At 43.1% G+C, this 16,430-nt stretch overlaps 1 protein-coding gene across 1 annotated transcript; it reads left to right on the top strand.

The window, feature by feature from the left end:
- Positions 1 to 3,179: 3,179 nt before the first annotated feature.
- On the top strand, positions 3,180 to 12,611 carry BPGM (2,3-bisphosphoglycerate mutase). The gene is made up of 2 exons (XM_010292184.1): positions 3,180 to 3,780; positions 12,253 to 12,611. The coding sequence occupies exons 1-2, from the start codon at positions 3,180 to 3,182 to the stop codon at positions 12,429 to 12,431; spliced, it is 780 nt and encodes a 259-aa protein (XP_010290486.1). The 3' UTR covers positions 12,432 to 12,611.
- Positions 12,612 to 16,430: the final 3,819 nt, after the last annotated feature.

The following is a 16,430-nucleotide window of genomic DNA, read 5'->3' as shown; positions in this document are numbered from 1 at the left end:
CAGAAGCCATGAGGCACCTTGTGTGAGTGTGTGTGTGTAGGGGAGGTGCTGCCCCGCTCCTAGGTGAGCTTCCCCGGTCTTAGGGGAGACTAAGAGACATAGGTGTACCGCACAGGGACGCCTTATCAAAGGGCTAAGCAGGTGAGCTTGTGCTGGTTGGCGTGAGGAGTCCTGGAAATGGCCACCTCTGGCAGTTAGACCTTAAAACAGCGCTTGGCTAAAACCTCTGCTGATGTAAGGTGTTATCCTGAGCACCTTGCTTTCTTCTAAAGTGCTGAGCTGGGGCTCTGTATTTCTGTTTTATGTGAGGTCCACACCTGCTGTCTGTATCTTCTATGGTGTCCCAGAGGCTTCGGTGGATTTCTGTGTGCTAGAGCTATGGTAATTGCATCTAAACAAGTCTTGCGGAGCAAATGATATCCTGGGGCATCTGGGAGACAAGAAACTTTCCCTTGTTGGAAATGCAGGAGCTGTGCATTTGCATCCTTTTGGGAGAAGGAAATTGGTAGCTTTCCCAGCCCATACAAGGGGTGTGTGCTCTATTTTCTTACAGCTCTCAGAGCGACTGATTTGCACTTGTGGCTTCTTTCTGTGTGAGCACTTGGTGTTTATTCTTCTCCTGCAGGTAACTAGCCAAGAGTGTGTGGTGGCCTCTCTATAAAAGCAGCTCTTGCCGGGATTTGTGTCGGTTGTTCCTTTGCCATAGGAAAGGTGAGTAGGATTATTTCCATGTGCTGCTCTAAGGCTTTCTATCTTAAATGCTTCCATAAGTGGACTGATATTTAAACAACCCTCTGACTGCCAATCCTTTATAAATTTGTTTGAGAATGGTGCTTCTGCTTAATCTTTTATATAACTGAACTGGATTTTTATGGTCCCCAGATGATCTTAGGTCTTTGTATGAGCCTTTTTTTTGTTTGTTACATTTATTGAGTTTTTTATGGGTTTTGGCCAAAAGTACTCAACTAAGAACATGTGTGAACAGGTGCCTCTCCTGTGTTCTTGGGTCTTGTTTTTTGTATTGGGTCTTAATTTGGTTTTGTAAATTATGTGATCTGTTCCTGTGGGTAATACAATAAATTAATCTGAACAATGCGATATCTGCAGATAGACAGAGCTTTTTATGGGGTTTTGTTTTGTGTAGCAGTTCATGCTGTGAACACACTGAAATTGTTAGCCATATCTATGGGATGTTGGAGAAAGATCACTTTGGCTTTAGGCAGAAATGTTGTCTGATGCTCCTTTTTGTTTTAAACCTCGGATCCTTAGGGGCTAGTTTAGTATTGTATCTGATGTGACATGACACCTGAATCCTGACAATAGGTGATTTCTTTGCTTAATATGCAACTGATTATTGTGAGTGGAGAAAGTAGAACATGCAAGGGACTTTGTCTGAGATGCTTCTTGTCATACATAAACCTCAGGCCTCCTTTGCATGAAATCACAGAAAATTTTCCTTTGTATTTACCAACTGTCTGTTGTGTGCCAGACAATACCTCCTGATATTCTGTAAAAATCTATCAGTCCACAAAGGCTCTTTAATCCTTCCCAGAGGTCAGAAGCTAGATGCGAGGGTGTGTTGTGTAGTGTCCCAGTGTGATGTAGACTCTGCCTTCTGTGGGACTAAAGGAGAACTAAGTTGCTGTTACAGTCAAGATCAAATTACTGAGGCTGTTTAATTCAATTTTTCTATACACTCTTTGAAAGTCTGGTAAAAATGAATACTGGTATTGTGCTGGGTGCTTCCCAAAACCCAGAGTGCATGGGCCTAACCCATCCTACTGACCTAATTCAGGATCACAGTGGGCCTGAATTTGAGAGATGTGGAGCGTGATTGAAGCAGCTTGAGCTGATTTGAAATGATGCGAGCTCCCATAAGCATGTCTCTTATGGAAATCTAGTGCAAAGTTGTGTGTGCAGAAGTCAGACCTCAGTCTCCCACTGTCCATGGTTTTGAGAGTTCATTTGAATATACAGCAGTCCTCCCAGTTCAGAGTTGTATTTTTATATTTTTAGCCGTACTCTGTCCATTGCTATCTAGTCTCTGACATGTCATGTCAGAGTGATTGGGTGGGGCTTTCAGAGTTGCAGTACTGTGTTAGATGGACTTTTCAGGTATCACACAATCTGCCAGAAGATTTTTGGCTACATTACAAAAGCTTGGGTGAGTGGTCAAAATCCATTTCCAGCTGAAGACAATCCAGAGGTGGTGTTCCTTAGTCAACAGGGCCAGAGAAAGGTACTGTTTGACCTTATGAACATGTAGCTGTCTTATTTAATGAGGACAGCAAATATGCCATTTGTGCCCACTGCAAAAGTAAAAACATTAATGTTGGTGCCTGAGAAGCTGGCATTGTAATTCATAGACACAAGAGGGAAAATCCTCCAAAGTGAGGAGGGGGATGGAATAATCTGTGAGATCACCTCTGGATTCAGTGAAATGAGGCTTCACTAGTTGTGTGTTGCATCCTGGGGTAGCTGTGTTGTGGCATGTGAGTGTGGAGGAATGATGGAGGAGGTGGCCTGGGGAAAAAATCAAGCAGAGACTGGCATAATTGGCAGGACAGGATGGAGATGTGAGGAAACAAGCTATACAGAGCATGATTATGGTGGCATCTCCTCTGAGGAAAGCTGATAAGGTTCAGTATATTGCCAGTTCCAGTTCTGTGGTCCTCCTCTCCAGTGGCTGAGGATCACAGCTGATGTCTGTGCCTGCATTCCCTCTGAGCCAGTGTGGATCAGTGCAGCTCTTAGGAGCTTGAGCTCCATGTCTCACCTATAAGGTCACCACTGAGAGTGAGATCCGCTTCTCTGGTTGGCAGCATCTGATGTTGAGTGAGGCTCTGTTTAAGCACTTGAGGCAGGAACAGCTTGTACAGGTCTGCTACTAATCAGTTGGTTAAGTGGGCTGGTTGTGACAAGCTGGGTGGAGGATGGTGCTTTTCCTCCCACATGAGGGTGAGAAGGAATTCAAAGCCAGGAGACCTCAAAGGTAAAAACATACTCAGACACTTGTTTCTTTGGTTGTTTTGATTCTCATGGTTGTTTACTCTTTGCTGTCATTACTACTTGTAGTGCATTATCTGTGGGATGTTTGATGTTTCTGTCTCCTTTCTCTGTCCAGATGCATCATTATTAGATGCCAGACCAGTTGTCATCTGTGCTAAGCTGCAACCAAAATGGCTAAGTACAGGCTTGTTCTCTTAAGACATGGGGAGGGAGCCTGGAACAAGGAGAATCGCTTCTGCAGCTGGGTAGACCAGAAGCTGAGCAGTGATGGGATAAAGGAAGCTCAGAACTGTGGCAAACACCTTAAAGCGCTGGGCTTTGAGTTTGACCTTGTCTTCACCTCTGTACTCAGCCGCTCCATCCAGACTGCATGGCTTATCCTGGAAGAGATGGGCCAAGAATGGGTCCCCATTCAGAGTTCCTGGAGACTGAATGAACGTCACTATGGTGCACTGATAGGTCTCAACAGAGCAGAAATGGCGCTGAATCATGGGGAGGAGCAAGTGAAAATATGGAGGAGAAGCTATGATGTTACCCCACCTCCCATAACTGAATCTCATCCTTATTATGAAGAGATATACAATGATCGCCGGTATAAATGCAGTGATGTCTCTCAAGATAATCTCCCAAAGGCTGAAAGTCTAAAAGATGTGCTTGATAGACTGCTTCCTTATTGGAATGAAAAGATAGTGCCAGAACTGAAAAGTGGCAAAATGATCCTTATATCTGCTCATGGAAACAGCAGCAGGGCACTGCTGAAGCACGTGGAAGGTAAGTGTCTTCCTCTTAGCCTTTCCCTCTTCTCCTTACTCAACTGCTTAGAGCTTTTTATCTTGTTCTGTAGTGTATATTACTTGTCTGTGGCCTCCAAGAAGAAAGTAAAAAGTTTGCTTATTGGAACAGGAATTAAACTGGGGGATCTGGGGTGGGGAGAGAATTAGGTATGTTAATGTAAAGAGCCAGATGCTTTCCCCTTGTTTCTCGCTGCTCATTTTAAACTACTATATTCAAACTAACTTTGTGGTTGTTCTAGACAGACACAAGCTCTTCAGGCTTTAGCTATTTTGGGATTTATTCAGCTGGTTTATCAGTAGGGTTGAGGTCATAATCTGTTCATTAAACAAGCATTGCTCTAACACAGCAGAATAAAGTACTTGGGTTGTGGAAAACATCCTTGACTGTTACTGTAGTGGGTCACTTTTGAGGCTTCATTCCTGATAATGCTTTTCTTAAAAGCTGCTCTAACAGGGAGTTCTGTAAAGAGTAGGTACTTGCTAAAGCATATACAAATACTGTAGTTCCAAATATAGAAAATGCCTACCAATAAACAGTGAAGTTGGTAGCTTAGCATAAGGTTGCTTATTTATTTGGGACCTGAAAAGAATGTGACTTGACTTTAAGTCATTGCTAGATTCTTTCCCCCCTGCCTCTTCTTTAATGACGTGGCTTCTAGTTTAGGTGATCCTAAACTGGAAGACGGACTGTATTCATTTATCTGTCTATGCGTAGAGTAGAATTTAGTGATTATGTATGTGTGAATGCAGCCTACTAGAGGTATAGTTGCAAGTATGCACAGGCTGGACTGTGTCCACGCAATTTTTTTAGTTATAAAAAACCCTCTGGTGTGTGCCTGTACAGCTGTGACGGTGCTGAGCACTTTTTGCATTCAGGCATGCTGGAACAGTCAGGATAGCTGATGCTTTAGCAGGAGTCAGAAGGCCAGGTAATAAGCATGTACAAGTGGCTTCTGGAACTATAGAGGCTGTGAATTCTGGGGTACAGGTCACTGCTCAGATGGAGGAGGAAGGCTGGTTCAGCCAGTTCCACTGATGTGGTCAGGGTGGCTGCCTACACCATGTGGAATAATAAAGAATTACAAAGTAAAAAGAGGCAGGGGGATCTGTAACCATGGTGTCTTCCCTGCTTCCCACCAAAGAACTGAACAGTTTCATGAAACCATGCTGGCCAAGCCCTTTTGGGGGTGAAATACTGCAAGCTGACCACAGCTTCAGCAGAAACCCTGGGCCACTTTCTGTGCAGGCATGCAGCAAGGCTAGAGCTATGGCATCAGTGGCTGGTAAAGGTTATGTTAAAGTCAGTGTGACTGGAGTACTTGCTGCACTAAGATCAGGGAGAACAGTGTAAGTTAGAGCAGCTGCAAAGCTCTTCTTTGGGGTGATCTGTTAGGTGTTGTGGTGGTGTATCCCCTCCCCTCTAAGTGCTGCCCACAATCAACCAAAGTAGAATAGAGCTGTGTGTCTTGTCTGTCTTACACTATACCTTGTCCCTCCCAGCATGTGCTTACATGGGGAAATGTGAGGAATCCTTGGCAGAGGACCTAGTTCTGTTGACTGAGGACTGTCCATCAACTACCGGAGCTCCCATACAGAAGCAACTGCTAGATACATGCTGGCTCTTCTGTTGTCTGTGCAGTGGAGATTTGGATTGCTGCAGAGCTGACCTGAAGAGTGGCATGAACAGAGCGTTAAGACCCTTGATATTGCAACCCGCTCTTTTTTTTTTTCTCAGAGATCCAACCTATATCTAGCTGGATCTAAGAGGTTCCTTGTCTGCATTGCTGACTGTCTCTCCCTTTCTCTGAAAGGTGTTGAATTGTGAGCTGCTCTGGAGCCTTGCTGGAGTTAGGACGAATCCTGTCTAAAAAACAGTGGTATAAGTTTGTCAGTCTACTGTATAGCATCCACTGTGAGGTGGGCTTTGTTTTTGTGGACTTTTTTTGACAAGCTTAGTGTGTCCTGCACTTGAGTAGAAGTTTCTGGGCCCCTCTATCTTAGCTGGAGCCATGTTTTTTGGCATTTAGCAATTGGACTCCAAATGCCTCAAGCAGCAATCCTACATGACTGCCTGGATGTCTTAGTCATAGTGATAACTTAGTCCTGGAAGCTGTAGCTTGGAAACTTTATTTAAATGGCAGTAAATAGAAATGTTTTAATTCAGTTTGATCTGATGAAACAATTCTAATTGTTTTAGTGTGAAATTTAATGCCTTTCAGAAAGAGTCCTCTTTTTGTCTAATAACTGATTCTTCAGGTCAAGACCCTGTAAGCGGTATCTCATGGTGAAGACAACATTAGTGTAATAGTTGTTACCAGCTTGCCCTGTTGAACTAATTGAAGACCAAGTCTAGTGGATTAATTTACCAGGTGACTGTCAGAAGGATTGATGGTCTGTCTCAACTTCTTTCTTCCCTCCTGACCATTTGACCCTGAGGACTTATATTGAGTACCTTGAAATAGGGTCTTGTGGAAGGCCTGATTCTAGCATTTCCTCCATCTTGAAAGGTTGCAATCTCTTGGGTACAGTGTGGTGGTCACTGAGCCTTGTCATGCTCAGGGTAAAAAATGGAGGGGAGGAGTTACCTGGTCTCTAGAAGAAAGATGCAGATGTTGCACCCATTGGGCTTGTCTGGTTGTGATCACAGAGCTGGGATAGAGCTCTGGAACTGGGCTTACAGGCAGAATGTGGTGACAGGGAAGGCTTGATGCCAGTCTCACCAGTTGGTGAGCAGTGCCCTCAGGATTTTACTTTTTTTAATTACTACGAGTGTGATACTTAGGCACTTGCAGTATTCCAGTAGTTTACATGCTGGAGATACACATTGTGAGTCCTGGTGTGGACTTTGTGTTGAGGACTACCTAATAATCTTATTTTACTGATTTTGCTGTTTTGACCTTCTTAAGGAAATAGTACTTCTGTGACTGCTGTCTGAGGGCAGTTATAGAAACCACCTTGAGATCTGCCAACTCACTGCTGTTGAAATGAGATGGTCATGCACTCCGTCATTCATCCCAGTCTTCACTCTGTGCTTCTGTTGCTTATTTCTTGTGAGCTTGTTGGGCCTTTCTGCCAGTTAACTTGGCCTGTAAACTGTCAAGAAATGGCAAGGAGTGGGTAGTTATCTGTCATATGGTGGCTTGAATCAGCATGGGGAAGAGGGTGGCAAGTGCCTGATGGTAGTGCAAAAGGGCTGTAACAGCCTGACCAGGACCTGCAGCTGGGACAGAAAGGTTTCATACATGAGGAGTTAGTGACTGGTTTGCACAAACTTGGGCTTGAGGGACTCTCCATAGTGCTTCAGCCAGAGATGGAAACCTTTTGTCAGAGCTCTGTCCAAGGGCAGTATATATGCTGGTAGGCTCCAAAGTTGCATGCTCGGAGAAATCAATTTGTCACGGTGTTGCCTTGAGTTCCTGGTGGAGTCCCTGCTCAAGACTTCTGGGACGTTCTTGCCTAATGACATAGTTGACAGCTAGTGATGGTAGAGGTAAATCTTTTCAGCTGATTTAACCTTGGACTGCTTGAGGAGTTTAACGCAGGCTGCATTTCTCTACTGCATGGAAATATGATAGATTAATGTTTGTTTCCTGCACTGTCTCATTGGGATGGCCTCGGTAATGACCACAGTCAAAGTCAGACTGATCAGGAGCAGTTTATGCGATGACATTGCATTGGGTCTGGCTGAGATTGAGGGCTGCTATGGGGAAAAATAACTCCTACTGCTCTGCTTTGTATTGGTAGCTAGAAAGGTGTTGATAACACACCAATGTTCTGGCTGTTGCTGAGCAGTGCTTGCACAGCATTGAGGCTATCTCTTGAACATTCCCTCCTCACCCAGTAGGCTGGGGGTGGGCAAGATCTTGGGAGGGGGGCACAGCCAGGACAGCTGACCCAAACTGGCCAAAGGGATATTCCATACCATATGATGTCTGCTCAGCAATAAAAGCTAAGAGAAAGGAGGATGGGGGGTATTTCTTATGATGTTTGTCTTCTGGAGCAACTGCTGTGGGTACTGAAGCCCTACTTCCCAGGAAGTGGCTGAACATTGCCTGCTGATGGGAAGTTGAGAATAAATCTCTTGTTTTCCTTTACTTCTCTCCTGGCCTTTGTGTTTGCTTTATTAAACTGCCTTTATCTTGACCTATAAGGTTTTTTCCATCTTATTTTCTCCTGTTCCTGTCCTGTTGAGGAGTGTGGTGGAGGGGTGTGCTCCTGCTGAGATCGGCTTGGTGGGCACCTGGTGTCCAGCCAAGGTCAACCCACTACAGTCCTTTTTGGTACCTCACTGTGATGCCTACCCAGATGGTGAAGGGGTGGGCTCTTGGGTCATGGGTCCTGCCAGGAGCCTGCTCTGGTATAGGTTCTCCATGGGATCACAGCTTTCTTTGAATGTGTATACCTGTTCTGGTGTGGGGTCCTCCACAAGCTGCAAGTGGATACCTTATCCGCTGTGGAGCTCAATGGGCTCCAGGGGAACAGCCTGCCTCACCATGGTCTTCACCATAGGCTGCAGGGGAATCTCTGCTCAGGTGCCTGAAGCACCTCTTCCCCCCACTTCTGACCTTGGTGTCTGCAGAGTTGTTTCTCTCATTCTCACTCCTCTCTCACAGCTGCTGCTGTGCAGCATGTTTTTTTAGGTGCTACCAGCATCGCTGATGGGCTTGGACTTGGCCAGTGGTGGGTCTGTCTTGGAGCCATTTGGCATTCGCTGCTAGCAGCTTCTCACAGAAGCCACCCCTGTAGTGCCCTCCCCCCTGCCCTTGCCTGCAAACCCAGTACAGACATAGAAAATCTTTGTGGACATAAGGGTAAAACAAATGTAGTTAATATGCTGCAGCCATGTTGTAGCCCACCCATCTTCCTTCTTTCCTTAAAATCTGCACAAGGAGCTAACATTGTAAAAATTAATAGCTAGATTCTAACACTACCCATTTCCCTCCTCTACCTCACTGAGGCTAGGTCCTCTGCCAGCCTGCAAGGAAGGCAGAATCTGGCCTTGAATTCTTAACTTAGGCTTAGGCATCAGTATTTTCATTAAGCTTGTGGGAAGGATGCTATGACCCGATTTAGGTCTCAATTACAAAGCACCAGTTCTACAAGAAGCCCATTGTGGCTGAATTTATGCATATGGTCTTGTGTGTTTTGTTGGATGAATCATCTGGCCTCAAGTGTAGTTGACATGAAGGGGAGGAGGGGTGTAGCTATTCTCAATAGCTGTTGTGTTTTTGTGTTGCTGTGACCATAAGAATAGAAGGAAGGAACTTGGTAAGAACAAGTGAGAGGGAGGGAGAAGCTGAGCCAGCCCTTGCAGAAGTTGGCTGTAGGTGCTCAAAATCAAGCCCACTGGGGTTTGCCTCTGTAAGACTTTCCAGGGTGTGAGTACTTGCACTTCTTGGGCTACAAGGTAAAAGTGAATTTGCAAGCTTGCAGATATTACTAGTCTCTGTGTTTGATCACTCAGTTCAGTTAAGAGCATAAGTAAGCTGGGAAAGAATTCTGAATGGGGTTTTGAAAGATCTTTTTGTAATAAGTGCTGTACCAAATTCTTTCAATGTTCATGCCCCCAACTGCTTCCTGCTGTACAGCTGCTCTTAAGGAACAGTGTTTAATGGGTGCTTACAGGAGAAGGTGGGAGATGCCTACTTGAGGGATGTAGTTGCTCTGTCAGCATTTTGTCTGGGATCCTGAGAAAGACATCCTGAGTACTTCAGTATGTCTGTGGGTTTTCATGGCTGTAAGTTGGACCTTGGTTTTTAACCTTCTTGGGGAAAGGCTGCTTCCAGCAACATGGTACCCTTCAGCAGTGTGGAGACCCAGGCTTTACTATTTTACTGGAGGGGGAAAGAGTGTTGCTTCTTCAGTGGTCCTATTTCCCATTGCACCTTGTGGTCAGCAGTTGAGTCCTTGCCCTGATTTCACCCTTCTTCCCTGTGTGGTAGGGTGGGGTTGTGACACAGGCCAGTTCATCTGAAGTGCAAAAAAGGTCACTTAGCTACAATTACAGCACGTGAAGTAACTGGATAGCAGTTAACTTGTGCTTGCATTGGCCGGAGTGTGAGATGTGATCTCTTCACTGTCCTCCTAGCTTGCTGAGTGGAGAGTGTCCTGTATGCATTTTGCCTGCAACTGAAGAGCTTGTGTGTTGAGCCTGATCAGCTTCTTGCTTCCTGAAGAACAGAAATACTATACAAATACAGTAACAGTGGTGGAATAAAGCAACAGGACACTATTGTTTCTTTAGGATTTTCATCTGACTTCAAACTTGCCTTTCCAGCCTCCTTCCAGGCTGTGAGGCAATGCTGCTGGATGAGGGGGGGAAAAAAACCCAGGAGAAAGCCAACATGCTTCCTGCAGCTTGTTTATCCTAGACTGCACTGTTTTGCTTTGTAAATCAATGTTAGTTGACAGTAGTGTGGTCACTTAGTGTTCTGTAAAAAGAGTAAAATGCATTTCTGAATCCATGTAGCTACAGCTAGTTTTGTTTAATCTATCTTTAGAGGAAACCTTTAAATATCCTGGCTCCTGACAATATTATGTGGTTTGCCTAAAATCTCCTGCATGATTTTGTCTGCTTTGCATATATCTGAATAGTTTAGTCTGGGAGACTGATTTTGAGAGGTGGGCAGAACACTTCCTAGGGCCAGATTCTCTGTGGACACAGGGTGATGTGTATGTTTTTAGAATCTAAGATGTTTAAGAATCCTTGAAATAAGAGCTCAGGCAGTTTGGCTGCTTGTTTTGCAAACCAAAGTCCTTGAGAATAGTGCTTGTGCCTGGTAAATGGACTCAGTATTTTTCCCATTGATTTCTGTGCAGTTTTAAAATTTTAGATGCTCCTTGAGTTCTTTTCTGTAGGTCTGATTCTGCTGCCTATGACAGATAATCTGTTGTGTATAGGTATTGCTTAAACTGGCAGAGTATGACTTTTTTTAACAGACTGATGGCTCAATATATAACAAGGTGTAAGCTTCTTGCAAGGGTTTGTCTGTTTTCTCTTGCTCCATGCCCTTCTGAAATTTAGGACTAATCTACAGCTGAACTAAGTGCTTAGCCTAATCAAAACAAGAATAGGTCACTGCAAAAGTTGCATGCTTATGTAGTCCCTTTGCAGGGGCATAAGATCATTCTCACCTCATGATTAGTTTTTTTCCAACCTGTTGTCATCCCACTGTTGCTGAGTGGCTTGACTTTGTGGGTTTTCCTGTTAATGTTGTCTCTGTTTTTCTACTTAATGTGAAAATCACTTGTAAATTTGCACCCATATGTTCTGAGAACCATCTGTTTTGTCAGCTGTGCAAGAGGTTGTTTTCTTCATGTACCTTGGTCTAGTTTATATAGTGTCATCATTTTAGAAGCTTGGTTGTGTGCATTTTCTAAGCATGAATTACTTGAAGCTGTCCTGCTTTATAGCAGCAGGCTGCTGCTGCGACCTCTGCTTCTAAAAAGGGGAGAAAAAAGAAATGCTGACATTCCCAATGCCACTAGCTTGCTTTTCCCTGAAATTTTTGAGGAATGGTGTCTTAGCAGTTGCTGCTGCTTAATGCAACTATTTAGACCTCTTTACTAGGAGGCTTGGTCTCAAAATTCACTTGGATACTTTGGAGACTTGTGTGTTTGATATGAAAATAACCAGCAATTTCATTGAGATTAAAGCCCCAGAATATTTTAAGCACAGCTGGATAAAATAGATTTTTTTCTCTCCAAGTACATATTATTTTAGCCAAGTGGAAAAATACAGGAAAATGCTTCAAGTTGTATAAGTCAACTTTCTCCCTTCTCTTCCCTTCTCCCTCATTTCATGGTGGAAATGAATATCCTGTATCTAATAATTCTGAGAATAGTACTGTAGGTAAGGTGTGTTAAACTTGCTTTTGAGCAATCAGATGTGAGCAAACAGTGATCCTTACACTAGAAGAATTAAATACTGATTTTTAAGACAGTTTGTGTGAGAAGCTTTGCATAGAAAATTGAAGAAGAAAAATTAACCTTGGTATCCTGCCTTTTTAAAGAGGCTGTTTATATTGGTTGCTTAGCAGAGGTGGTTTCTTGTTGGAGTAGCATGTGTGGTCTCTAATCCTCTTGTGATGCATGAGTTGTGAGGATATGGATGAGAGCCTATTGTCCTCAATGTCCTTGTGCTCCTGTGTATTAAAGGAAAGGTATAGTCTTCAGGGAAATGTCTTCCTGTTTGTTTCACATGTGTAGACTGAAAAATGAAGAAACTGTCTTCACATTGATGGGAATTCCCTCCTTTAGCTGTTCCTAAAGCGCTAACCAAGCTGTGGTCTAGCTGGGAATTGACCCTCGGGTAGCTGGTGGTGTTGGTGGAGGCTGAAACATGTCCTTGACTATTAAGACTAGATAATCTTAGAAATAAGGCTGAGCTAGATAATACAGAAGCTGTTCACTAAGTATAAGTATTTTGTGTGTGTTTTTTCTTTGACAGGCATCTCTGATGAGGACATCATCAATGTTACTCTCCCCACTGGTGTGCCCATACTTCTTGAACTTGATGAGAATCTGCACCCTCTGGGCCCTCACCAGTTTCTGGGTGATCAAGAAGCTATCCAAGCTGCCATCAAAAAAGTGGAAGATCAAGGAAAAGTAAAATCTGCTGAGAAGTAAAATCCTACTAACACAGCTGTTCTTAAAGTGTGGCAATAAGTGATTTATGTATGACTGCTAGGTTGCACTCTATGGAAGTCTCTATTTCAAGCACTAAATCATTGGAAAGGACAGTTGAGTCTCTGGTTGGTAGATTAACCCTCTGCCTGTCAAAAACTGGAATTTAGATCTCAGCATGAGGTTATGGATATTGAAAACACAAATGAAGAGATCATTGAGATAATGGAAACTTGCAGGGCAGCCTGCTCCAGTTCTAGGATTGAGGGTGGTCCACTACAAAAATACAGGGATATGTTACTGGTGTCTACGAATAATTGATCCTAATTTGTTAAGGTGATAAAGCACCTGCTTACTGGACTAATCAAGTGCAGGTTGTTACAGGTACTAAAACTTTCTCACTGATAAAATGGCACCAAGTAACAGTCATCCAGTATGATTCTTCTTTGTCAATGGCCATGACAATGGAGCGCCTTCAGCCTTTCAGAACATTTTCAGCTGTACAACTCTTTGCCTTTGTTATTTTGAGTCTTCCAAGGCCAGTTCATGGTCCAGATGAGAATTTTGTAGAGGTGTTTGGAGTGTCATAGTGACCGTAGTTGTCTTTTTGTTACACTATATCCTAGTTTTTAAGGAATCTAGAAGGAATCCCTTTTCCTCCACCATCTTTGCAAATCCTAGCATGACTGCATTTTGCTGGCTTGCAATAACAGGATTTAACTCAGACTTTAGTCCACAAACTAAGCACAAAGGTTTCCTGCTCAATATTTAAATTATCACTTAGGTCTTAATGAGTGACCTGAATAGCTTTGAAACACTTAAGTAACATGTACTAAAAGTTTGATCTCTTAGTCAAGTTGTTAGAATAATTCATATTTACCTCAGTAAAACTGAATATAGGAAAATCCCCCTCTAACCTTTCCTGAGTTGCAAAGATCTCTTGATAAATAAGTTCCACAGTAATATTACAGTGGTATCTTCTGTATTGATTTCTCTTGAGGGCTGGAAGAGATGCCTAAGGCATGTAAGTGTTACTGGGTACAGCTCATTCATCCATCATGCTGGTAGGGAAGGGTATTTTGCCATGCCTGAAAGTGTTCCCCTGTAAAACTCTCCAATCATGAGTGTGGTCTTCAAACACTTAACACTGTGGTTGGGTGTAGTGTAGCATGTATGGCAGTTTGTTCTCTTTACGTACACAAACATCAGGATAATCCTTCTCTTGAAGACTTGCTCTGATCTTACTTGCAAATATGAAACTGTTACTTAAATTTATATCTGACCCAGTGTTTCAACACCTGAGCATCTGGATTCTGACCTTAGTTACCAACATGGGTGGCACTTGTGTATGTACTGTTTGAGCTGAATGTGTTCTCAGCATGGCCCAGCTACAAATTTGAAGTTGAGAATTCCCTTGGTATGATGATGCTATAAACTTTTAAAATCCTAGAGTAGCTGCTGCTTTGTAGTCAGAAGCTCTGTAGCTCACTTTATAAGTGTGAGAGGATTCTTTTTTTTTCCTTTGAGGAGAGCAGTGTGGTGTACCTCTGGTCTGCCTGTGATATGGAGGTAGACTTTCTGGGTCTGATGCCAGCTGACATTAGTGTAGCACATACTCCATAAAAGACTTCTTGCTAGATGGTAGTTTCTCTTGCATTAATTATGCTTGGGCTTCTTTTTGGTTTTGTTTCTGTAGCCCTTGCAGTAGGAGCAAAGTTACATGTTTCTCTTCTAAACATAAAGTAGGTAGGTTTCCCCTTGCTTTGTACAAGCAAGGATATGTCAGTGTTTTTTTTTCCTCTGAAATACTATTAGAAGCTTCCCTGCTACCCTATTTGATATCGACTTATTCCTTTTTGGGTTTTTAGTTTTCTGTGCATACAGTAACTCAATCTTAGTTGACACTTTACGAGTCAGTGTTATGGAGTTAGATTGTTGATCAGCAGATGTTCACCTGTCAATGCCCTCAGAAGGGCCACTGACACTCAAGTGATTAGCTTCTTCCCCAAACTTTCAATAATGTGTGAAGTTCAGTATCAAGTAAAGGTTCCTCCTGACTTGTTTACAAGGCAAGCAGAGCAATCTGTTGTCAGCGGGAACTGCATGCATGCAGATGTGTGGGCTTACAGGCCTTGCCTGTTGGTGCCCATATGCCTTTTGGCACTGTGGTTTTGTAATGCAGGACTTGAGATGCAATTGGAATATACTGGGAAACAAACCCAGCTGAACTGGGAGATATGCTCTCTCTTGCCCTTCTCTTAGAGAATTAATGATCTCTTCTGGGGATGGAGTGGGGAATGGAAAGGTGGATGAGTGAATGTAGAGAGCATCAATATTTCTTCTTGCAGCCAAATAGATGAAGCTGGCTGAGAACAGCCTTCCAAAGAATCATGGATAGTAAGATAAGAACAGCAGTGTGATGTTTTCAGGTAGTGCTATTTCTGCACTGCTGCTTGAGATGTGAATAGTGACAGTTTGACTGGGAAGTTTGACTATGCTTTGGTTGTGGTAGGATTTTACATGCACATTTGTCAGCAATAACACCTTGCAAAAGTTTTAAATGGAACCAACTGTGGATTTCATTGTGCTAGTTAAGATTGTTTTAACACCTTGCAATGCTTTCTTCTGAAGAGCCCGCTAATAAAATTCCTGATTCATAAAATGTGTATATTGAAGAATGGAAACCGACGTCCATCAACGCTGGCATAAGGATGCCTCATCTTCAGGCATAGCTATGTTGGAGGGAGAAATGAGAATCTTGCTGGTGGCTTTAGAGATCAGTGGTTGGAAAACGTTTTTCCCCATGCTTGATTGAGTATGCATCAAAGTCCTATAAGGTTAACTGGTATTTCTACAGTTGACAGTATGGATATAGTTGATTTGGTTTTGCTTATGCTTTCTTAACTTGTGGTTCAGTAGCAGTAACAGCTCTAGAATCCTCTTGAAAACCTTTGTAAATATGGTAGAGCTGGCAGGTACTTTATAACTCAATAAATTCATCTGAAATGGAATTTAACTTGGCTTCAGTCTTTCTTCCTTGTACTCCCTTCCCCTTTGTCTCCTTTCCAGGGTTGATAAGTAAATAAAACTGTGACTTTCGGGGTCCCAGAACTCCTCAAGCAGTTGTTGATCACATATCATGCAGTCAGTTGGGTTAAATTAGAACAAACACTGCCTCATGTTTATATGTAAAGAAGCTGGGCTGGAGGGGAATACGTACCTGTTTGAAACTCTGGGGTCATTTGCATAGGAACAACAAATTAGTTTAGCTCCATTGTTCTGGAGCTAAATGTTTAATGTTCACAGTTTCCCATGCTTGCTTTTCCTTTTAAAAAGTTCCATTGCTTTTTGATGGTGTGTTTAAAGTTGAAGCTTCTGGAGATAAAGCCAACCCTTCACTCTCCGAAGTACTCTGGTGTCAAGCAGAGTTGTGACTCAAAAGTGCAAGGAACTGCAAATCTGTTGAGTGAGGACTGTCTCTTGTTATGGACCTTCACACAGGCGGCCTTGGATACCAGGATAATGGGATGCAGTATGAGGGTCCTAAAACAAGTTGAATGTTCAGGTAGAAATGGAGAAGACAAAAATGCATGGCTTAAAACAAAAGCATACTGAAGAAACTGACTTTTTTTAAAGTTAGTCTAATGATTGCATTGAGGGTGAGTGGGGAACGGAGTAGATCTGAGCCATTAAAAAAATCAGTAAACATTTTGCAGTTAATGTGGGAGTGCTGTCAGCCAATTCAAGGTTGAATTGGTGTCTTAAGGGGTATTTCCCCCCAGTCACCTTTTGCTCTGCCTTAGTGACACCCTAGAGTCTTCCTGACTCATGTTTAGTGTTTCCTGTGTTTGGAAAAGACCATCTAAAGACTGGCTTGGTTGAGTTATCTCTACTTCTTTGTTTAGGAAAGGTTAGAGTGCAAGGGAGTTTGCTATGGTCAACTTGGTCTGCACAGCCTGAGGAGAGACTGAGTGTCTCAAGTCACGTTTTCAAAGTTTATGC

This window comes from Phaethon lepturus, unplaced genomic scaffold (genome assembly GCF_000687285.1).
Source record: "Phaethon lepturus isolate BGI_N335 unplaced genomic scaffold, ASM68728v1 scaffold10438, whole genome shotgun sequence".
Lineage (NCBI taxonomy): Eukaryota > Metazoa > Chordata > Aves > Phaethontiformes > Phaethontidae > Phaethon > Phaethon lepturus.
Note: the sequence above shows the minus strand (reverse complement) of the source record. Positions and strands in the feature narration are given on the sequence as shown.